Source organism: Telmatherina bonti (genome assembly GCF_933228915.1).
Source record: "Telmatherina bonti genome assembly, chromosome: 14".
Lineage (NCBI taxonomy): Eukaryota > Metazoa > Chordata > Actinopteri > Atheriniformes > Telmatherinidae > Telmatherina > Telmatherina bonti.
The window spans coordinates 32105069-32130223 of NC_136612.1; the positions used below are offsets into that span (position 1 = coordinate 32105069).

The 25155-nt window shown below is 42.8% G+C and overlaps 1 protein-coding gene across 1 annotated transcript; it reads right to left on the reverse strand.

Annotated features, from left to right (window-relative positions):
- Positions 1 to 13555: 13555 nt before the first annotated feature.
- LOC306765866 (uncharacterized protein) lies at positions 13556 to 23976 on the reverse strand. The gene is made up of 5 exons (XM_079253385.1): positions 22311 to 23976; positions 18140 to 18233; positions 17608 to 17657; positions 16373 to 16441; positions 13556 to 13679 (listed from the first exon to the last, which is right to left on the reverse strand). The coding sequence occupies exons 1-4, from the start codon at positions 23946 to 23948 to the stop codon at positions 16400 to 16402; spliced, it is 1824 nt and encodes a 607-aa protein (XP_079109511.1). The 5' UTR covers positions 23949 to 23976; the 3' UTR covers positions 13556 to 13679; positions 16373 to 16399.
- Positions 23977 to 25155: the final 1179 nt, after the last annotated feature.

Below are 25155 nucleotides of genomic sequence, written 5' to 3' on the forward strand. Positions count from 1 at the left end.
GCAGCGCTCTCCGCGTGCTTTTCTAGTTACAGATGTTGCTGTTATCAGATACAACATGAGCTAATATTCTCCCTAGTATGGTAAAATGTGTCATTTGTTATTTATGCTCTACTGGGAGTAAAAAAAAAAACAGGTTGGTGGGATTTATAAACCATTGCAGCCTGACTTTTTTAAGGGGTTGTATAGTTTTATGTTAATTATTAGCTGTAGAGTGAAAGATATTGTTTCGATTTGCCTTAAATCATTTGTTTTAGAGACTAACTCTAGACATTAGCAAATACCATCACCAGGTTTAAATTCTGGACTTGATCCAATCAGAAGTTTAAATAAATTAAGCTCAAATTAAGACAGGATCCAACCCTTTAAAAGCAGCATCAGCCATGAAGGTTAGGTTCACTTTGTGGAGTTCTTCTGGTATTAAAGGGAAGCAGGCAGACTCAGGCCGAGGGTCATGTGTCTCCCAGCTTTCTAGAAGAGACCGAAGGCTGAAGCTTCTCTAAGTTAGTCACCACATGTCCTGCAGCCAGAGTCCAACGTCCAAACAAAACTGCTTCATTATGTTCATGAGTTCTGTGGTGAGATTTCTGCAAAATAAACTGATCTGGAGCATCAAGTGATGACTGTGTTTTTAATGTTTTGTCCCTGAGAAGGAAGTGCTTCCATCATGCAGAGATCTATGCTTTCTGCAGCACAGAAAAGGAGAATTATTTCATTTTACCAAATTCAAAGGGCAGAACATAAAAATTCATGGACAAAGCGCAGAAAAAAAAACATTCTCATTGCAAAATAATCAGATAACCCTGAACCTGAGAGCAGCACATCCTCTCTTTCCATTCACACGAGCTGATAATGACCGTTTTCCCTCCACGGCTGATGCGTTTTACATTATGCAACAACATGCAGCTCAGAGCAGCAAACTGCAACATATTTATGTTTGATTTGTGTTGATTTCAGCAGCATTTTGTGCTGAGCCACCTGTAAAAGCAGCAGAGCTGTGCTGCACAGACTGCGATAAGTCTGCGGCGGGTGAAGAGACCACAGCCTACAGAGGAAAGATAAGGAAATAGGAGAGGAAGAGGAGAATAAACAGAGGAAATAAAAGAGAGTTTCAGGTGCAGCTGCAAGCTTCAAACTGGAATGAGATGACACCGTTTCTGTCCATTTTTACTTCTAACACAGTTGAAATAAAATCAATGAAAGCTACTAAACATGGTTTATTTGTCTGAAAACATCTGGAGTCTACTCTGCATGCTGCCATACAACATATTCACATCATTTCACAGTAATTACATGAATAATTGTAATTAAGTAAAAAACAAACACACACATGTATGAGCTTCCTGCACGTTACATGACATAAAGATGTCTTCACTGACAGATGGTGTCAACGCAGTGACGTCTTCTACATCCAGGCTGGTCCAACAGGTGAGACAAAAGAGACGCTTCTGGCAGCAGGAACACTGAAGGCGCGAAATGACGTCCAGATGCTGCTACAGGTCACCACGGCAGCCTGATAATGATGTGACGGACAGAGGTGTAAAACGCTTCCACATTTAGGCTCCACAGCAGCGACGTGATGAAAATGACAAAGTGAGGTTGTGACTCAGAGCTCGGTGTGAATCTCTGAAAATACTGAGATATGAACTGCTTTTCATTACGGATGCAGCAACACGCAGCCCACACCTCAGATATTTCAGAGAAAAACTGGAAATAATTGGATTATTCAGCACATCAATTCCAGAAACAGACATGATCTGCAAACAGGTTCATCTGCAGAAGCCTTAAAGTTAAACACTTCTTCGTTTCTTTAAACACATCAGCTGATCTGAGATGCCTCAGTAAAGAAGAGGTACTTAACGATATAACCACAGCAGGGCCGTAGCCAGGACAGTTCCAATGGGGTGCTCAAGATAAGACAATAGAGAGCACCAACTGTGATGTCCGGCATAATCAATGCTAACTTCGGTTAGAATCAGTGTGCAAAATGGGAGTTTTAAATGTGGCTCACAGTAGCACTGACCACCTCTGAAAGCTTATTGGACACCCCCGGTGTTACTTGGTGAAGGACAGAAACACCGCACATAACTTTTTAAATGGTTTGCTAATCAGTCGTCCTTTAAAAACATTGACATGTGTCTGCACCCTGTGCAGGCTATTACTGTCATTATTACAACTGTTATTAAAGGCTAACGGTGTTAGCATCAAGTGCTAATCTAGTTATATAGTAGAAGTATCTGTTGTTTTCCTTATATAGGCTATTATGAATTAGCTTTCATTCTGTTTTTTTCTCTGTCTGTAAAGCGGCTTGAGATGGCATTGATTGGATTTGATGCTATATAAATAAAGTTGAATTGAATTGAATTGAAGTAGATTAATTTTTATATAACTTGGGAAACTGTCATATTTAGTTTTCAGTGAGGATATTTAGCAACACATGTCAGACATCAACATTAAAACACCAAAAACCCAAGATCTGTAAAAAAAAAAAAAAAAAAACTTGGAAGATTTGTTTTGTGATCAACTTTTCCAACAAACTAAAAGAAGTCTAGACTTTCTCAGACAAACTTTAAAAACATAGAAATAACAGAACAAAACTACGAAAGCCTAGAGCCGTCTTTTATTTTAACACTTTTATTTCGATATCATGGGATAATTATCTTGTTATTATGGGATAACCAACTTTGTTTTGTCGGCATAACGAGATAATTATCCCATGATCACGACAAAACACTCTTTGTTATCTCGAGATAACGAGAAAATTAACTTATCTTGAAAGAACCACTAAAAAAAACAAAACAAAAAACAATATGGGAAAACGATCGCTCTCGGTTTCTGAACAGAACAAAATTCATTAAAATCCCACCAAATGGAAGAAACATGGATGAATGTTTTGTGTGAAATAGACTGATGACTTATAAGAATCAAATTGTTTTACCTAAATGCTGTTAAATCCTTTGACTGGAGGTGGCAACCATGTAGAAAGTCATGCTGTTAACACCAGAAAAGAATTTAAAATTGTTCTGCTCACATATAAAATAAACTCTGTGCACGTTCGAATGACTGAAAAACAGGCATGTGGGGTGATGCTTTATTTCTTTTCTGTAAAAATATTCATGTTTTATCAGATTTCTACAATAAATATTCTGTATAAAGAGGCTGTTTCATTTTATTTTTATTACAGAAGAAACCTTTGTAATTACAATCCACACACACACACAAAATACGGGCAGGCAGAGAGTACATGGAGCACCATAACCGGCGTAGTCTACAGGAACATCTGTGAAGGATATGGACTGAGACCCCTAAGTCCCAATGGGAGACACCTCCCAATGTGGTGGAGAATGAGAGGGCTAAGATCCTCTGGGATTTCCAGAACCAGACAGATAAAATGGTGGATCTATATACATATATATATATATACATATATATATATATATATATACATATATATATATATATACACGTATATATATATACACGTATATATATATACGTATATATATATATACACGTATATATATATATACACGTATATATACATATACATACACGTATATATACATACACGTATATATACATATATATATATATATATATATATATATATATACGTATATTATATATATATATATATATATGCATATATAAAATATACAAATATACCACCTTCCCCTATGCATGTACGAGAAAACTTTTAAATGCTTGAAGTGTTTACTGCCCTGGACAGTGTGTGTCGGTCTCAACAGTGATGAAAATGCATCCGTTCATCTCATTAACTAAGAGGTTTTTCTAAACAAATCTCTACTTTAGTGTCTAAAAGTGCAAAAACTTAAACATATTGCTTCACAAAAACACACGATGACGACACTATGCAAGAAAACATTATTTTGCAAAAAAAACACCCCGTTTTCTTGAGTTAAACCTGCTTTAATGAGCCAGGAGATTCCACGAGCAGAACAAACTCTGCCATGTCCACATTTCATTTTGAAGCTTTCACTGCTCATCAGTCAGCACAAATGTTTCCTTCCAGGCTTATTGAGACCAAATGTGACTTTTCAGCTTAACAAAGCATCAGATTTAACCAGGACACCTTTATGTTGGGGCATTAGTGTCATCGCTCAGCCAAATAAACAACCAAAAGACAGACTTTGAGGAGGTGAAACATCCTCTACTTCGTCTCTGTCTGGCCAAGCTGATATTTTCACTGGTTGGACAGCAGGGAGACATAAAGCCAGACAATAAATCCCTTCAGATGTTTGGTTATTTGCCAAACTCACAACCTTCCAGCAGCAAATAATACATTTTGTTCCTGTTGGAGCAGCAACGACCGTACATCTCAGTTTATCTCCAAACAGCTTCTGGACAGCAGACAGAGACACGGGAGACAATCTGAGTCCATTTCTGCATCTTCAGACAAACAAACAGGTTCACTCTAAATAATTCTTATTAAAAAGCTATTATTCATCTTTTAAGTGCTCAAATACTAAAGTTCAGGCATGAAAATAAACTAAGAAACTGAAACACAAGTATGGATAGATGTCTCCAGACAGATTATACAGAAACTTACTACTGAGACAAATCACAACACAGCACACTGTCACGCTTCTTCTGTGCTTTTAAAATAAAGTTTTAAGTTCATTTTTAGTTTTGTTCGCTCAGGATGAAGCTCCGACTTCACCAAGCAGAAGCTGCAGGGCGAGTCCACAACATCGAGGAGTTTTTATCATTTCCAGACTTTTCTGAGGTCCAATCAGAAAAGAAACTTCGACAAGCGGTTTTACTTAACATTTGGTGTCGTTCTTGTCCACGTAGAAGATTCGGGGGGGGAAATAAATGTGACCAAAATTAAACCTCTTGACTGTGCGAGAAGCTGCAAAGTTACAGATGTGGATTTGCTCTGAGGACAGTCGGAGGTGGCATTCGGTCCAGGTCCAGGTCCAGAATCTGAGTCAGTGATGAGTCTGAAGGTGGAGGCAGAGTGAATGGGACAACTGGGAAAGTGGTGCACATCATGTTGTTGCTTGGTTTCTCCGTTAGCTGAGGAAGAGGAGGTTTGCTGCAAACAGAGACTGATTGAGCAGAGATGAGGGGAACTGGAGCGAATCAATCTACAGCCGACTGGTCAGAAAGGCCGCTGGCCTCCAGCTTCACGACACGATAAAAACTAAGCTTGACACAGACATAGAAACAAGCGAGAGTGTGGATGATGACAGGGCGACTGCAGCAGATGGATGGAGATGTTGACATTTTGGCTCGCAGACACGGGAAATCAGGAGTTTAAAGCTCTGAAAAGGTCAGTTTCGGTTGCAGGTTCAGATGTGATCACATGACTGTCGAGTGAAAGTTAAGCGGCAGCGGCGAGTTTCTCACATTGTGTGTTTAAGCTGTGTGATGTCACCAAACATCCAGACATCCACACGTCCAAATGGTCCAGGAAACTGTTAAAACAAGGGGTAGCACTGAGTGACGGAGGCGAGCGAACATGTTTCCTGCTTTCTACAGATAGGAACGAGTCTCAGTAACTCGTACTACTGTTCAACCCAGTTTTCTGGGTGACTTAGGGTTTTTAATCGATGCGTTCAAATCATAGACTGTATACAAAAGATGAACGAAACCTCCGACTGTTAAAAGGGAAGCCTGTGCTGAATTGCATAAAACTGCAGTTCCCACTTCATCCTCCAAAGCAGAGAAAATCCCCATAGACTCCCATGTTAAAAAGATTAACTTCAGAAATAAACTGCAGAAATAAACATGTTTACAGCCTGGTACAAAAATCCATTTTCAGTTTAATAGGTCAGGTTTACCTTCATGACAACTGTGGGGGGAGTGAATTTTTTCCTAACTCGCCTGTTTAAAAGTAATTTAATCTTGAAGTTCGGCATAATTTGGGGCGTGTCCTTTTGACTGACAGGTACTCGATCTCCCGCTTTAAGTAGAAGAACGTAGAACAACCGCGGTTTTTAGCCAGTTAACAATGTGACTTAGCTTTAGCCCACTTACCTCCGTTAGCTGGTTAGGTACTGTTAGCGCCGAGTTAGCTCAGTTAGCTCTTAGCTACAGAAAGCTCGGAGTTCGCTTGATGTCAATCATCCACCATGACCCTCACAGCCCCCCCTCTCAGCTCTACCTCTTTGCCCATATTTGTATTTTCCGGCCAAGATGGCGATGGTAGGAACCGCCCACCGAGCTTCAATTCAGCTCTTCAGAAACCTTTGGGTGACGTCACAGAGGCTCCGTCCATCTTTTTATAGACAGTCTATGATTCGAATCCACACAAATAAAGTAATTTCAGCATTACACATGCACATAATAAAAACTGCTCAAACATTCACATTTTCACCTTTAACCTGACAAATGTGGTCATTTCATTTTTAGTAAGGCTCCCATGCATTCAGACTGTTAACACCTTTAACACCCAAGGCATCCTATGTGACGGTGGTCCGCAAACTTTTTTACTAGAAGACCCTCTTCATGAACCTACAAAAAGCTAGGACCCCCTGCCCCACCTTGAGCTGAAATAATGCTGGATTTTATGCTTTCAAAAGTGAAATTCTCACTGTAAACACCTGGATAAAGCACCCAGATGGTCCCAACATGAAAGCTCTGCAGCCAGACCGTCTCTCACGAAGGCCTTGGATTCTACAAGACATCTTTTTAATCATTACTTCTCACGTCAGCTGTTTGGGGGTTAAATGTGTGTGCACAGAATGATTTTTTTTCACTATAAAAGAAAACATTTAAATAACTAAAACCAGCTTTCCAGCAGCACTTAAACTCACCGTGTTTTCTGAAACTCCCACATACGCGTGCAAAATTACCCATAAAGTACGTGTAACAGCACAGGAGATGGGACCCAAAGGACACAGAAGATCTCAGGACTGGTTACAGGTTTTATTGACAATAACAGGGGATAAGGAAGCAGGAGGCTACGACAAGGACGGCTTGAAGTCCTCCTTGAGTACCCCAACTGTGTCCTTCTGGTGATGATAGGAGGGTTAGTGAAAGACGGCACACAGGGAGAATCCAACTCCAGGAAAAAATGCCCAAGAAGGAAGAAAGGGAGTTCCTCTCACCCGAGGTTATTGGGGGTTTGTCCAGAATCAAAAATCCAAGTCCAATGTCCAGTCCAAGGTCCATACACCGAGTAGTAATCTGAGGGGAAGAGGCAAGGGAAAAACTCTGGGCAGGCAGGTTCTCGGGAGAAGGGGGAACAGGGCAGGAATACAGGGTAATCTTGAGTTCACAGAAGGCTGGAAGCGAACAGAGAGAATCTGACGATCTGGCAATCAACAATCCTGGGCCCGCTGCTTAAATAGGAGGAGGCACAGGTGGTAAGCATCAGCTCATCAGCACAGGAGGGTGCCTTCAGGGACGACTGGGAAAAACCATGACAGAACCCCCACCGCAAGGGTCGACTCACGGCGACCCACCAGGCTGAGCAGGATGAGCACGATGGAAGCGAGACAGCAGAGCAGGATCCACGACATGGCAAGCAGGAACCCAGCAACGCTCTTCAGGACCATACCCCTCCCAGTCCACCAGGTACTGGAGGGCCCGACCACGGCGCCGCGAACGCAGGATGCGACGGACGGCCCCCCTCAAAAAACCGGGCGGGTGGAGGGGGCCTGGAGGGGGGAACCAGAGGACAGGTAACAGCAGGCTTCACCCCAGAGACATGGAATGTGGGATGAACCCGCAGGGAGCCGGGAAGGCGGAGACGCACTGCCACAGGATTGATCACCTTTGATATAGGGAAAGGACCAACAAATCGAGGAGCCAACTTTCTATTCTCCACACGTAGAGGGAGGTCTTTGGTGGACAGCCAGACTCGTTGACCCACCTGGTAGGAGGGGGCTGCAGACCGCCGGCGGTTAGCAGAGGTCATATACCGCCGTGATGACCGTAGCAAGGCAGCTCTAGCCTTGCGCCACACACGTCGACAACGGAGGACTGCTGCATGGGCGGAAGGAACACGAACCTCCTCCTCCTGAGGTTCGAATAGGGGAGGCTGGAATCCGGTGACTATCTGGAATGGAGAGAAACCAGTAGCTGATGAAGGCAAAGAATTATGTGCATATTCCACCCAAGGGAGATTCTTAGCCCACGAGGAAGGCTCCCCAAAACACAGGCAACGCAGACAAGTCTCCAAATCCTGGTTGGCCCTCTCCGTCTGACCATCTGACTGCAGATGAAAACCAGAAGAGAGACTAATGCTAACCCCTAACTGACGACAAAACTCAGACCAGAACTTCGAGGTGAATTGGGGACCACGGTCTGAGACGATATCCTGAGGAAGGCCATGTAGCCTAAAAACATGTACTGCCATGAGATCAGCCATTTCCTTGGCTGTAGGAAGTTTGGGAAGCGCCACAAAGTGAGCCATCTTATAAAATCGATCCACAATGGTCAGAATCACAGTCTTGCCATCAGAGGAAGGGAGGCCAGTGACAAAGTCCATCGAGATGTGAGACCATGGCCGCCGTGGGATAGACAAAGGATGGAGCAGACCAACCGGACGCTGGCGTGATGTTTTGGACTGAGAGCACACTGGACAGGCAGAAATGAAGTCCCGGGTGTCACGTCTGTATGTGGGCCACCAGAACCGTTGAGACATCAGATGAAGGGTGCGAGTTATCCCAGGGTGACAAGCCAGACGGAGTGACAGACCTCGAGTACCCTGGAACGGAGATCAGGGGGAACAAGCAAACAACCAGGAGGACAGCCACTGGGCACCTCAAGAGATTGCTGAACCTGTTTGACCTCTTCTTCAAGTTGCACCCGGGTTATTTACAGACGGACATGGGATGGGAGAACGAAATCTTCAGACTCCTCAGTCTCCTTTTCAAGTGGAGTAACCTGCCGAGAAAGAGCATCAGGTTTAATGTTCTTGGAACCGGGATGATAAGCCAAAGAGAAGTTAAACCTGTTAAAAAATAAGGCCCAACGGGCTTGGCGTGGATTGAGTCTCTTAGCAGTTTTCAAATACTCCAGATTCTTATGATCGGTCCACACTAAGGGATGTTTGGATCCCTCCAGCCAATGACGCCATTCCACCAGTGCTGCCTTTACAGCTAGGAGTTCTCGATTACCGATGTCGTAGTTCCGTTCTGTGGGAGATAGGCTTTTTGAAAAGAAAGCACAGGGATGAACCTTGGAGTCGTCGGGAAACCTCTGGGACAGGACAGCGCCAACACCATAGTCTGATGCGTCCACTTCAACAATGAATTGTGCCTGAGGGTCTGGCATGCAAAGCACAGGTGCAGAACAAAAACGCTGTTTGAGAGAGGAGAATGCAGATTCCGCTTTATCTGTCCACCTGTAGGGCACCTTAGCGGAGGTTAGCTGATGGAGTGGAGAAGCAATGGCACTGTAATTCTTAATGAACCGCCAGTAAAAATTGGCAAACCCTAAAAAACGTTGTAACTGCTTACGGTTTTCTGGGGCAGGCCCCTCTGACGGCAGAGACCTTTGAAGGATCCATCCTGTAACTGCCAGCGGAGATTATCAGCCCCAGGAAGGTCACGGTAGCACAGTGGAACTCACATTTTTCAGCCTTTACGTAGAGCTGGTTCTGGAGAAGTCGCTGTAACACAGTTCTTACATGAAAAATGTGCTCCTCCATGGTCTGTGAAAAGATCAAAATGTCATCCAGGTAAATAAAGACAAACTTGTTCAGCATATCCCTCAGCACGTCATTTACAAAGGCCTGAAACACTGCAGGGGCATTAGTCAACCCGAATGGCATGACCAGATATTCATAATGCCCTGTGGGAGTGTTAAATGCGGTTTTCCATTCGTCTCCTTCTCGAATGCGTACCAAGTGATAGGCATTGCGGAGATCCAGTTTGGTGAAGATGGTGGCCCCTTGTAGTAGTTCTAGCGATGAGGACATAAGTGGTAGAGGATAGCGATTCCTTACTGTGATTTCATTCAAACCCCTGTAATCAATGCAAGGGCGAAGAGAACCATCCTTCTTTTCCACAAAAAAGAAACCTGCCCCGGCTGGAGATGAAGATGGGCGAATCAGTCATGCAGAAAGTGACTCGGAAATATATTTCTCCATGGCATCCTTTTCTGGAGCTGACAATGAGTACAATTTACCCCGAGGTGGTGAAGAACCCGGAAGGCGATCAATCGCACAATCGTATGTGCGATGAGGTGGTAAAGATGAAGCCCGTACCTTATTGAACACCTCCTTCAGGTCATGATACTGAGGAGGTACCTTAGAGAGACTTGGGTAGACACCTTCAGTCTGTGAAGGGGACATTTCTTGTGTCCCAGGGGAGGAACGTAAACAAGTAGTCAAACAGTTCACCCCCCAGTTAATAACTCTGCCGTCCCGCCAATCTATGTGTGGGTTATGACGCTGCAGCCAGGAAATACCAAATATGACTGGAGTACGTGGTGATGAAATCAGATATAAGCTGATTACCTCTTGATGATCGTTAACCGCTACCTGGACCGGTTCAGTTCTTGAGGTTACTTGGTGCAACAGGTGGTCATCTAGGGCTCGGACCTGTATGGGCTTTTCCAGAGAAGAGACCCTTAGACCCAGTTGTTCGGCCAACTCCTTATCCATGAACTCTGTGTCCGACCCGGAGTCAATGAAAACAGACAGCAAATGTTCTTGGGATGCAGCAGTTAATCTTATGTGGAACAACGGGCGAGAGACGGAGGAATCAGACAGAGTTCGGCTCAGCAGGGTCCTCCCCTTCCCTGCTGAGCCTGATCTTTTGCTGGACAGATACGCACCCAGTGTCCTGGCTGACCACAATATAAACAGAGTCGGTTGGTCATCCTCCACTCCCTCTCTGCTGGAGATAGTCTAGACCGGCCAATCTGCATGGGTTCCATGGACTCAGGATTAACTGGTTCAGCTGGTGGGTTAGCAGTAGAGAGGTGATTGAATGCTTTGACCGGTGATTTGTATCGGCTTACCCTGTAGTCCCGAGCACTCTCTCTCCGCCTCTCTCTTAGCCGTTGGTCTATACGGGCAGCCACATCCATGAGAGAACAAAGGTCAGAAGGGGGTTCTCTGGCTGCGAGCTCATCCTTTATTCTCTCTGATAGTCCTTGGTAGAAGGCGTCAAACAATGCAGAAGCATTCCACTTGCTATCTGCAGCAATGGTGCAAAAATCAATAATATAGTCCGTAACTAACCTGCCGGACAGAGGAAAAACAGGTTTCTTGGAGCCTCATATTCAGGTCTCCTTGGATCAAAGACCTGCCGCAGTTCCTCAGAAAACCTTTTATAAGAAGAGCAGATAGGAGATCCCCTTTCCCATTTGGCTGTCCCCCACACCCGAGCACTCCCGGTGAGCAACGAAATCAAGTAAGCAACTTTTGCTCTTTCAGAGGGAAAGGATGAGGGTTGAAGTTCAAATTGTAAAGAGCATTGAACCAGAAAAGTCTGACACTGACCTGGCTCCCCTCCAAATCTTTCCGGAGGACTCATCCGGGGTTCCCGTTCAGGCAATGCTGTCTGAGAGGCTGAAGCAGAGGGAGAGGTGTCTGCAGGATCAAAACCAGACAGGTTAGCTTGTCTTTCTGCCATAGACTTAACACTAGAGACCAGTTCACTCAGTCCAGCTTCTTGTTGCCCGATGGCAGCCTCTACCCTGGCACGCCAATCCTGAGGTTCTGTTGGGTCCATGGTGAGGGCCAGATCGTACTGTAACGGCACAGGAGATGGGACCCAAAGGACACAGAAGACCTCAGGACTGGTTACAGGTTTTATTGACAATAACAGGGGATAAGGAAGCAGGAGGCTACGACAAGGACGGCTTGAAGTCCTCCTTGAGTACCCCAACTGTGTCCTTCTGGTGATGATAGGAGGGTTAGTGAAAGACGGCACACAGGGAGAATCCAACTCCAGGAAAAAATGCCCAAGAAGGAAGAAAGGGAGTTCCTCTCACCCGAGGTTATTGGGGGTTTGTCCAGAATCCAAAATCCAAGTCCAATGTCCAGTCCAAGGTCCATACACCGAGTAGTAATCCGAGGGGAAGAGGCAAGGGAAAAACTCTGGGCAGGCAGGTTCTCGGGAGAAGGGAGAACAGGGCAGGAACACAGGGTAATCTTGAGTTCACAGAAGGCTGGAAGCGAACAGAGAGAATCTGACGATCTGGCAATCAACAATCCTGGGCCCGCTGCTTAAATAGGAGGAGGCACAGGTGGTAAGCATCAGCTCATCAGCACAGGAGGGTGCCTTCAGGGACGACTGGGAAAAACCATGACAGTACATGTGCTAATCATGTATTACACATCTGTAGCCATTACTGAGTTTATTTTCTCACTATTACCGCTGTCTGAATGATGCAGGGCACAAGAAACACACCAACACACGCCTTAGATGGAGCATGACAGGTGTGTAAAAATATTTAAGTTTTTTGTTGCTTTGATAATGAGACAAAAAAATACCTTCAGAATTCAAATAATTCACTTAAATAAATAAAGAATTCCAGAGAACAATCAGATTTTTCAGCTTTATTTAGTATGAAAATAATCCAGTGGTAGTTTCAGGACTGGAAATGAGCATTAGCTAGCTGTTGCTAATGCTAGTAGCTCTTCCAGCAGAAAACTAGATAAATATGAACAAATATGAGGTTAAAAGAAAACAAACTGCTGCACAAACTGTAGCTGCTTCTCTTTAATCATCCATGTAACTTTACAAACAAGCGGAGCTGCGAAACCGAGAGAGAATCACGTTAATGCTAACACTTTTATCATCAAGCAAAACAAACTTTTCAAACTGCTTTATCGGTCTGGGAAAAAATCTGCATGACGATTTGTTTGTCTGACAAAACATAAAAATAAACTCAGAAATGAGCAAATGGTTGAATATCAGTGCATGAAGAGCGACCGCTTCATGAGTTGGCAAAAAGACCCTTTAAGTGCCAAAATCCCTTCAAAATACACTAAAGTTGTCAGAAATTAAACAGAAACAAAACAAAATCCTGAAGGTTTTTTTTCTGACGCTGCAGTTTGACACGTTTAGAAACATCTAAACTCAAATGTGAGGAATGCGCAGCTCGAGTCAACAAGGACGGGACGCTCTAAGATCATTTCCACAGAAACTCTGTGTTCAGAAGCAGCTCCCGGCTTGCTGCAGCTTTATGTTCAGCTTTCAGCAGAAAAGCAGAAATAAGAGACATAAATATCAACTGAAACAGTCAAATCATAGCATAAAGTGCATGGCAGCAAACATCGACTGTGCATGCAAGGTGAGGAAAATAAATTAAATGTTGACTGAAGCACGAACACGAATATAAAAGCAGTAAAAAAAAAAAAAAACCTAGAAAAAAGTGCCGTCTGACATATAACACATTAGACTTTATACAAGGGATCAATAAAACTCTGAAATAATAAAGTGTTTTTGTTGCACAACTAATCCAAGTGAAGATTTTCAGGAATAGAAATAAATACCCAAACACACACACACACACACACACACACACACACACACACACACACACACACACGTACACACACGCATACACACACACACCATTCTCTGTTCAGTCCAACTGGTGTTGGTGCAAAAGAAAGAGTGAAGTGGCCCCTGGTTTGATCATCATGACTGCAGCCTTCTGCTTGAGCACGTTCAGTAATTATTGTTATGAAAGAGTTGAGGTGAAGTCACGCAGCTCTCGTCGCACCCTGAGGAGATCTGAGGAGCGTTCTGGAAGCAACGACACAGACAGAGGAGGACAACGTCATCGAGCAGTAGAGGACAGAAGCCAGATCCTGACCGGTCCACCTGCTGCTGAGAACATCAGCTTTCGGAGGCCGACTGTAAAAACTGCATCCACTAGGGGGCAGACTCATGTCGCTCTGGTCGGCCGTTAGTTGCACCGCTAGCTGAAAGCCTGAAGCGTGTTACATGCTCCACCAGAAGCCGCGACAAGAAGAAGAAAGTTTGATTTGGTCGGGTCAGTTCATCCTCCAGGACACTGTTTTTCAAATGGGGGTATGCGTACCCCTGGCGGTACTTCAAGGCGTTCCAGGGGGTACGTGAAATGTTTTGAAAAAAAAAAATATATATATTTTTATGTTTTCTTTAAAACATCCTTAAATAAAATAATATAAATGTAGTATCATATAAATATTTAATATATTCCAATAAATGTAAGTGTGCATTCATGAACTGAATTTACATTTAGATTTACAGTATTTCATTCCTCCCAAACACAAATGATAAAATGTTGCATTTCGCGTTCTTTCTGAAACAAAAGTACTTTGCAGTAGTTAGGGGGTACTTGGCTGAAAAAGTATTTTACAATGGGTACCGTGTTGGAAAAAGGTTGAGAACCGCTGCTCCAGGAGAAGCTTTGTCCGCAACGGGGCGAGGCTAACTGCGATGTGGGGGGGTGAAAATGTGCGTTTTTCATGTACAGCTAAACCGCTAACGTCATATCGGAGACGTGGCAGGACACCCGACAGCTCCCAGAAGTACTTCCTCACCACCTTCATCAGCTGTTTGCTAAAAAACCTTGCGCTCAACCTGCTGCAGCGATAATACAGCAGCAGGTTACCGCCCCCACCTCGCATGTCTGACCAATCACAGAGCGAGAAGAAAGTTCCAAGTTCCAACAAGCTGCAGGATGTCTTCAAGCACGTCTGCGAGCCTCGAGAACAAACGTGCTCGCTTCAGGCAGAGGATGTAACAGGCTTCACTTCTTGTACAATGACTGATCAAAGCAGATTAAAGTGTCTGCATGTCACCACAAGGTGGCAGCGTTAGCTGCGCTGCATGTGGCTGGAAGAAGTCGTCCAAACTGGAAGCAAATAACAACATATATATTCAGTTTGTCAGCTCAGATTAGAAACAGCTGGAGAGAAAAGGTGTTTTATAGGTGCTGGGATAGGTTCCAGCTCCCCTGCAACCCTTTCTTGGATTTAGCGGGTTCAGTAAATGAATGACTGAATCATGAATTTCAGCGATTATCTGGATGATTTTCTGTAACTGAGACGGAAAAGAAAGCTTTTATTGTCATTATACTGAAGCAAAGGTGCTGCATGTGGAAGGAAACTGCAGGGCTGCTTCTGAAGTGTAGACAAGTGATGACAGTCACACAATAAACAGGATAATAGGATAGTAAAACAATAAAAATCACAGGAGGTCAAACATAGCAGTGCATCGCTATGCACAACATCTCATAATGAATTTAAAACTAATGTACAACACTGTTAAATAATAATTGAAATCTCAACTCAAACATTAACGTAACAAAATTAAATGTTGATGACGAAGGATGACGTCAGCTACGCAACGCTGCTCCATTAAACACACGGAAGGAAAACTATCCGACAGCGAGCTGGGACAAGATAAAAGCTTTTTAATGACATTTTAAAACTTAAAACCCGAAAACAAAAAGAAATACATTAAATAGAAAGAAGTTTTGGCCTTCACAGTTTCCGTAGTAACTAGGTGGTACGACTGCGGTGCGCTTCTCCCCCCGTGTGGCCAGACGGAGCAGATATGCAGCAGAGTTGGAGGAGGAACAAAATTGTTTTAGCTCAAGCTGAGATCCATGTTGACAGCCATCCATATCCAGCAACACAGTGTTTCTATGCTTCCCTGCATGTTTCAAACTCCAGCACACCCGATTCAGATTCAAGCGGCTCATCGTCTTCACATACCTGACTGAGCTTTCACTTCAGCCGGGTGGGCAAACATACAGATGCATGTGAAACGTGCAGGACAGGATGGTCAAGAAACACTCACATTAACTGCGTCATAACACGTTAACTTGCCCGTCTTTATCCTTTACTAGGTCAGATGTGACTTTAAATTAGTTTCCCTTCTAATAAACATTTAACAAGTCTTCTATGAAAACACCTGAAGAGAGAGCATTAACCATTTTATGCACACGTGGAGGTTTTTTTTCTTTATGTTTTCATTTCGTTCAGTTTAAATATTTTATTTTTGTTCCTTAGAGTGACATGTAAAGTAAATCCAAAGCTTTTCTCTCAGTGCCCTGGCTCTTCCTCCTTTTTGTTCCAGATTATTCCTCCAGATGTCCAAATTTTGCTGAGTAATGTTATTATATGATCATCCATAATAAAAACAGATTTCAGCTCATTGAACTGCAGTAATTTAATAAAAAATGTGCAGAATATACAGTATGTCGCTGATAAATCAATGCTGCCCCCATGTGGCCACAAGAGGAACTGTGTCCACATGACGTTTCAGGAGTTTCGCCTTAAAAAGAGGTTTAAGTGCGTATTTTACCTGTGCAGTGGCCACTAATAGCCTTCAACATGAATATTTGTTAGTGTTTATTGTTGACTGAGTCTTGTGAGAACAGCAGCACTGTTGCTGCTTTTTATAAACGAGAGCAGAAAAGAGGGGGAGAGATGGACAGGACGAACCTCCATGGCCCCCACATTGCTTCTGTGTCATCTCTTGTGCTGCCTGGTTGCAGTTGTAGGAGGTTTGTTCTGCAGGAACAGAGGAAAAAAACAGAGGAAATTCCTCGTCACAGCAGAACAAGCTGCTGGAATCTGCAAATCTTCATATCTATCTAGCTTTAAAGAATCCATTTTCTATCAAAAACCATCAAAGGTGACGGTTTTCTGCTCTGTAACGCACCTACAGGCACAACAAGAGGTTTATCTTTCACTTCACAACTGATTTAATATAATTTTCAGCAGCTGGATGGATGCAAACCACAAATACGGCAACACAGAGGCAGGTAGATATGACTTCTCCAGATGTTTTACAAATATACTGAATCTTTGTGCTGTTTATATGAAAAGGATTCACGATAAATCGGTAATTATCCATCCAGTTTCTATGCTGCTTATCCCAGTTTGCAGAGAAGCTGCCAGGCAAGGTGCAGCATACAGCTGGACAGGTCACCAGTCCATCACAGGTCCAACACAAAGACACACAACCAGTGTCTGTCCTCCAGAGCGTTTAACGTGACAAACTAACCAAACGTGCGTGTTTTTAGACTCGACACCTGATACTGGTGTCGGTGCATCCACATCACATCACATCAGCTTGTATTGATATTTTCTTACGCCCATAATAATGTAGTTTCTTTCATTTTCAATAGTATCATGCTGTTTATGTCAAAGCTAACCAGACAATGTACGATGTCGTTTCTGGAAAGAAGCCTTGAAGTCCAGGTGCCAGTCTGGCGCCTTTCCCATCAGCTTCCTCCGACTCGGATTAAACACATTAAATTTAATAATTGCTGAAAGAGCAGAAAGAATTTGGCAGAATTGAGACTCTTTAGCTACTTTATTACTGTATGACTGGACTCGCTGGCTTGCTATCAGGTATGTTCTTCATGCTTTTGAAGAGACAAATAGCCGTTAATGTGTTACGTTCACGTGCCAGACATCTATTCAGCCCTGTCTGTGAGCTAAATGTCTTTTCATGATCTTAAATAAATTTCTAAATGTGGCCAATATTAATTATTTTTCATTTTCATGGTTCAATTTTTAAATGATACAACTGAAGTCCAGAAAATGCAAAATTATCATGTTATTACAGTAAAATTCCATAAAATGTTTATAATTTTGCCACTTTTATGCCTTGACCTTTGTGTTTTTGTGCTTCCTGCTCTCGCAGATCTGATAACAGAAAACTTGTTTACCTTGTGCTCTGGACATCTCATGGAGAAGTTGTCTTCGTTGAGGACGCAACCTGAGAAACAAACACAAACACACAAAATCAATCATCATAGATCATTTATCAGCCTGAAAAAGCAGAAGCGGCCCATGCTGCGAGTCCTGAAAGATCCCTGGCTTTTAGTTTTACAGCTGTGTATTTAAACCATTTCTATAGAAACACAACAGAGCTGCTAAATTAAACCACTGGAAACCTTTCCTGATGCATGCAGCTGCAGGTTTATCATCAGATCTCTGCAAATTGAAACTTTCAGGCTGTTGACTGAACCACAGAACTCGCCGTCACACACAGGGATAAAGAATAATCTCCCATCTGTTTTGACCACAGGTCAAAATCCAATCACTCTGTCTAAACGGTAAGTTATGGTTGGTAGACGAGGGTTTTCATTGAAATCAGCTGCAGAGTCATACAAGGCAGGATTGAAAGTTTACATGCTGCACCTGAGAGCCAGATGTTTTTAGTGAAAAGGGCTTTATATGTGGTCTATGACAGCATACCTGACTGAATGGCACACGTGTAGTGATAATTTCTGGAGCATCCCTTCTGGAAACAGCCCATAATTGCACCAGTTTGTTGGCAGGTTGAACAAATCTGGAAGAGAATTTTAAAAAAAAAAGAAAAAAAAAGAAAAGAGGATTCTCATTATAAATTATTATCGATATTATCAGCCAATATCAACATTAAAATACAATATTGGAAATCTTCGGTATTGGCTTTTGCTTTTTTAATCAACAACATTTACACACCATGCATATCAAACTCTTCAGCTACGTCTCGTCTAACTCAAAAGGACAAATTGATGTAATGTATAGTTTTCCAGGTATCTTTATTTGTTTGGTACAACTCGCTCTAAAAATATCGGTATCAGATGATATCGGTATTGTAAATTAAGAGCTGGACACAAATCGGTATATCAGATGTTGATGTTTTTAAGAAGAGGCTCAAGGCACACCTTTTTAGCTTAGCATTTAACTGAATTTTATTTTATTTACTTATCTTAATTTACTTCATTTATTAATTTATTTATTTTTAAATTGTTTTATTAGATTTCTTATTTTTAATACATTATTGTGAAGTCCTCTCTCTCTCTCTCTCTATATATATATATATCTATATATATCTATATATATATATATATATATATATATATATATATATATATATATATATATATGTATATTTTCTTTTATTGTTGCTCTTATTTTTTACTGCTTCTTAAGGTTATTCATCTTCAGGTTTTAACTCCAATGTTTTCCTTATGGGGATCCAGCACGCTGGGGGCCCTGCCTGTTTGGTCTGGGGGCTGTTGTCATGGCGACCACTGCTGTTTGGGTGGCGCGGGGTCCAGCACTGCAGCTTCACGACTGCGGGGTGGCCCCATTGCTGCCTGGGAGTTGTGCGGTTGCTGTGGCAGCGGCCCCTATGAGTATGCAGGGGACTGGCTCCTGGTGTGGATGGATCCCGAGGTATTGTTTCACATCAGCATCAAGTCAGAATTTTTATCACTTACTTAATGTTTTTAGTTGTTTTATTAACCAGAATTCAGTTAAAGAGACAGTATTTAGGGAATGATGTTTTTCGGGGAATGTGGGTGGGTGTGTGTGGGGGGGGTTCTTTGCTCAATGTCCTTGTGTGTGTGTGTGTGTGAGTGTGTGGAAAGAGCTTGTGTCTATTTCTTTTTAAATGCCTTTTTATCCACTGTTTGTTTTAATCCTTATGACTTCATTTCATCCTGTAAAGCACTTTGTGTTGCCTGAGGCATGAAAAGTGCTCAAGAAATAAAGTTTGATTTGATTTGATTAGATATCAGTAGAAAAAAAAAAAACAACAACAATGTCAAACATCCCTAATTATGATTTAAGTCAACCATATATCTCTGTAGAAGGAACCTGTTTATGGAAAAGTCATAGTAGGCACTGAGGAGGCTAAATCAAATAATATTTCTAAAAAAGATGGATAAAGTCAATAAGTTAAATAGATTTATATCCTAATGTTACTGTTTCACCTCGAAAATGAAATGACAACTGTGATTGCTTTGGTAGGTTGATGTCAGACTTATATTTAATGTGTTTTGGAGAAATTATAATGTAAAACAAGGGGAAGTTCATAAATTTTGACTGCTTTTCCTTCTTTTATTTACACGGAAACATTGAAAACCGAAAGGAGAGCGGCCTGCGAGAACCACAGCTGGACAAGCCTGATAGAGCGGAAACAAAACTGGGCTTAATGCTGATCCCTGAGGTACACCGCTGGTCAAAGGGCACTGAAGAGAAAGGGTATCAGATATAGCAGCTTAGATCAGCGCTTTGTGTAATGATGGATCGCTCAAGGTAGGAGATAAGAGTGTCACAGTCCACAGTAGTGAGGTCAGCGTCGAGCATCCAGAGTCAGCAATGAGGAAAAATCATTAAAATGAGCAAAAAGGGCAGATTCACTGCTGCAAAGGAACTTAAAAGCGGATCAAAAAAACCTTACATTTATTATCCTCGTACGCTCCCAATCCAGTTTCAGTCCTGACCTAATTTCCAGTGCAGCAGCTCAAACAGAAATATTGACATTGACCTGTTTTTGACACACACAGAAGACCTGATCATCACCTGATTTCTGGAGTCATCAGATAATTAAAGTGGTCATGTAGACGGCAAAAACTGATCCCTCATCAGGTAACCCCCATGACCGGATTATAGGAAGTCAGACTACTTAACACACTTAGATTTCTCCCCAACACTCTGACTTCTTCGCGCATGCAGACTGAGGTTGTGATCATGATGAAATTTCCCATTTATCTGCAGTATCAAACACCATAATTCATACATCTCTTTATAAAAGCTCATGTCTGACCTGTGACGCAGATCAGCGCAACTTGTTAACCCAACAAAAATAAAGCTATCTTATCTTTAATTCTGGGTTTAAAACTGTCAATCTCCATTAATAATGACGATAAAAGTGTTTTTTCCTGCATTTTTTTTCATTACTGTGACAGGGCACAGACATAGCAAAAATCAGCTGTTTTCATCGCGATGATGCTAAATTTGCATCTTAATCTGAGCTAAATTACACATCAAGTCCACAGATTAATCTCTTTGCAATAACTCATTACTTCCGACAGCCTTGATTAAAACTTACAGACCAACAATAAAGTCATAAAGAGATTTTACACGATTAGTTTTGGAAAATGAACGGAGGCAGAACAAGCGGAGTGATTTTTTTTTTATGATGAATCATACAGAGAAAATCTGTAATCAATACATCCCCAAAGTAGACCCTTATAGCTGATCTAGTTCTTGTTTTACAACTATGGATGTCAAAAAACTGTGAGGCTTCCATGATTTTAATGGTTTCTATTAAACATAATGTCACACAACATAAGTAGAATATGAAAGAAAAACATGATGGTGTGTAGCAGCAGGAAGTCGTAACAACTAAAAGACTTTTTTCAGGCGCTTAACGCCCCCATTAGCAGCTAATGCTCAGGCCATGAGCACAGCCTGGCTGACAAAGAGCAAATGTTTTGAAAATAGCATGAAATTACGTCACCACGTAAATACTAGGGGTTGGGTATCAAATTAAAAAGAAAAAAAAAAAAGTGAAAATCTGGATTTTTTTGCTTTTAAATTCACAATTCACAATTTTAAAATTGAGTTTTCTTTTTCGGGCAATTTTTATTTTGTTTTTTCAAATAAATCAAGATTATCCATGATAAAAATTTGGTCATTTTTATTGTTTTTACTGATCTTTTTACTTGTCTTCTTGGGCATTATAGCAGCAGAATGATGCTTGTCTTCTTGGGCATTATAGCAGCAGAATGATGGTCTGGCTACTGTGTTGTTTTTTCCTAATTAAAATCAAGAAAAATTATAAGTTTTGTACATTTTTTTTTTTGTTTTTAGTTTACAAAAATCAGCAATATCAAGAAATTATGAGAAATTCTATTTAAATCGAATTGTCACCCAAAAAATTCATGAGTCAAATCGGTACAAAAGCATATTGTCACAGTCCTAGTACATACTGAAAGACATCCGATACTGTACGGCGGATTTAAGCAACAATTTTTGGAGCATCTAATTTCAGAAGCGAATTTAGACTCATCAGATCGGTCATACCTGTCTGATCAATCCCAGATATCTCATTGTTGGGAGGTGTTCCAGTTACCCATGTCATGTTTCTAAAGAAGTAACTTTTACTTATATTGCACTTTTCACTGGTAAAAATTACAATAAAAATCCAGAAAAACATAAAAGCAGAGCATGAAATGCTAAAAATAAATCTAATTTCTATATAACGATGTGCACCTGCAGTACCAGTTTAGCCATTAGCAGTACCAGTTTAGCCATAAGCAGTACCAGTTTAGCCATAAGCAGTACCAGTTTAGCCATTAGCAGTACCAGTTTAGCCATAAGCAGTACCAGTTTAGCCATAAGCAGTACCAGTTTAGCCATTAGCAGTACCAGTTTAGCCATTAGCAGTACCAGTTAGCCATAAGCAGTCACAGTTTAGCCATAAGCAATTCTAAACAAGTGTCCCAATCAGAGACCTGCAGGCGCCCACGTGATCAGCTGATGTAAGACCAGTTATTCATATCGTGTTGATACAGAAGTAGATATTTGTGCAGAAAAGTGAGAAAAACTTCCTGAATAATTTGTGGATTTGTGTGAAGTTTCTGCTCACCGCTTCCTGTGCGAACCGGGTCGCCTCCTCCAACCCGTACAGCTTCCCTCGGACCAGGAAGACTCCAGCAGACCAGATGCCGCAGTCCTCGTGGATCCAGCACTCATCCAGGCGAAGAGGCACCTTCGTGGGAGAGCGGTCGTTGCACCTGAGCGAACTTTTATCAGCGGTGCAGTTATCGCTTGAGGAATTTTCCAAATGGCCGTTAGAGAGTTCGTCTGACTCCTCCTTCTGCTCCGTCCTGCAGGTCCGACCGTCCACAGGCGAGGCGGCGGGGTAGTACGGACCGTGAAGGTCCCCGAGGCCCATGACGTTGGCCGCCTGCCCGCACAGGCAGCACAGCAGGGTGGTCTGACCCCTGCTGTCCGAGCTGGTGCGACCCAGCTGGAAGCAGGACGTGCTGGGAACGAACCCAGTCAGACTGGTGCAGGACGTCTGCTGCCGTCCCCCGCTGCTACGAACCACCGCCTCATCCTCCTGATAGTTCACCACCCTGCACGTCCTCTTCTCCATGTGGACAAACGGGCAGAAACTGTTCGACTTCTTGTTCCTTTTCCCTTTCGTGTGAACAAAGTGGAGTTTGATCTCAGGCTCTGAGGGAGAAAACAGAGCCGAAGGTCCGGTCTTTGTGGGTCTTTTTCTTTTCCGCCTCGCAGAGGTTTTCCTGGCTGTACGTTTGGGTGCGGACGCCGTCTGATGCGGCGGCGAGACCCTGCAGCTCAGCTTCTGCTTGCTGTTTCTCAGTGTTTTACTTTGAGGAACAGACTTTCGCTTGTGGTTGACGACGTCTGCGCAGGAAGTTTTGCGACAATGTTCCTGCTCCCCGCTTGGAGACTTCCTATCCGTAGGAACATCCGACTCCTCCGAGTTGCTGCTCGCTTTTTGTGACGCATTCCGTTGCGAGTTCGAATCCTCTGAGCTGGACAACCTCAGCGCGTACTCCATCAAGTCATCGGAGTCGCAGCTCTCGTTATAAATACCCACCGCGTTGCACTTGACTTGCCGCTTCAGGCTGTGCCGCGCCGTGACGCCGGTGAACATTGGCGTTTCCGACACAGACTTTTTGAATCTGTTGCTACGTCGCACCTCTCTGGGCGAAGCTTTTTTGACTTCACTCCGAGGGGGAGTTTTCTTACGACAGCGGCTTTTTTTCTCGCCATTGGTGACGGAAACCTCAATGACGTCGCTGTCGTCACTAGAAATATCGACGCCGGATTCGGCTTGATTGCCGTAAACGGCGCTGAGGTCTGACAGGAGGACGACGGGCCTGGTGTGGTGTACGGGGATGTCCACCGAGCTGTCGGACGAGTCCTCCGAGTATGAGCTGTCGGGACTGGGCGAGCTCATGGGCTGAGGTAGGAGGTAGCAGCCTCTGGCTTCGTCCAGCGAGGACACGGTGGGGGACAGGGGCTCCACAATGTGACTCACGTCGTCCTGGATGAAAGAACCGCACAAAAGCGGCTCCTTCGCCGAGGAAACGAGGAAGATGACGTCAGAGCCGCTGTCGCTTTCCTCTCCGCCGCTGCTTTCAAGAACCGCTACACCGCTTTGATCCGTCCCATAGAAACCAGCGTGCCACAGGTTGCCATGAACGCGGTCGTGGTACAGTTCCAGTCCGGGGGCGAGCGTTGAATTCATGTAGCTGCCCAAAGTCTCCGGACCCTGCTCCATGTCTCTGCAGTGGACTGGCGCTCCCGGCTGTGTGGACAGCGAGCTGAAGGAGGACGAGGCTCTAGATCTGTAGGTGGAGGCGATGTCCGTGCTGCAGCCAGCGGGGCGTCTGTGGTACCACTCCGGCTTCTTGGCCAGGTCCATGGCCTCGGGGTGGCTGCGGGGCAGGGGCGTGTAGCTCTTCGATAGATCCATGGCCATGAACGGTGGATCCTGAGAGGACACTTCCATCACTGCGGGACACACGGAAGCGACCAAAGAGTCAAAACTTTCGCACATTTCTTCTTTAGTAAGAGGATACGAATTCCTCCGATGTTCTGCGTAAAACTTCTTACTTTCTTGTTTCATTCTAAGATTTTAGAGACGTTTTGTTTGATGTCTTGAATATTTTCAGCAGGTAAACAAACAAGTCTTGATTATTTCAGTGTTTCTGTGAAATCACATCCTGCTTTTTTTTGTATTATTTTGTTGAAATCAGCAAAACCTTCTTTGAAAAGTAATGTTTATTTCCTCTTTAGCCCAGAAAATAATTCTCCTTTTGTTTTTTCCTCTTCATGCACCACAGCACTTTACATTTTAAAACCCTTTTTTTCCTCTTTTTTTTTTTTTTTTACCTACATATTTTATTTAATTTTTCATTTATTTTATAGTTGAGATATTTATATGTAACTTTTATAATGCCGTTTTTAAATCTGGATATTTGTTAATTGTGTTTTGTGCAGTATATTAGTTTTTTTGCATCATAAAGTTCACTAAATTTATTCTCTAATATGCTGCGACATTGCAATTTCACACTCGGGGATCAATAATGTTTGTCTGATCTGATCAGGGAAAGAAGAAACATTCTGATATTATCTGACTGGCTGTAAATAGCAGTAAAAAAACATCTAAAAATGAATAATAAGAAGAAATAAAATGGTATTTTAATCCTACAACATGAGACATGAAGAGAGGAACTTCATGTCTTTGCAGTTTTGTCTTCAGCTCAGAGCCAAGATGCTTTTGTTTTTTAAATATGTTTAGGTTTAGCAGGAGCAGTTCATGTCCTGCATAATACACTGCATCTACAGCATTTTTTAGCCATTTTTAGGTAATTCCAGATGAAGACATGTTGCATTTTTCCTTCTGCGGTTGTTGTTTTTCCACAGTTTTCTTTCAGGAAATGACAGCTGCA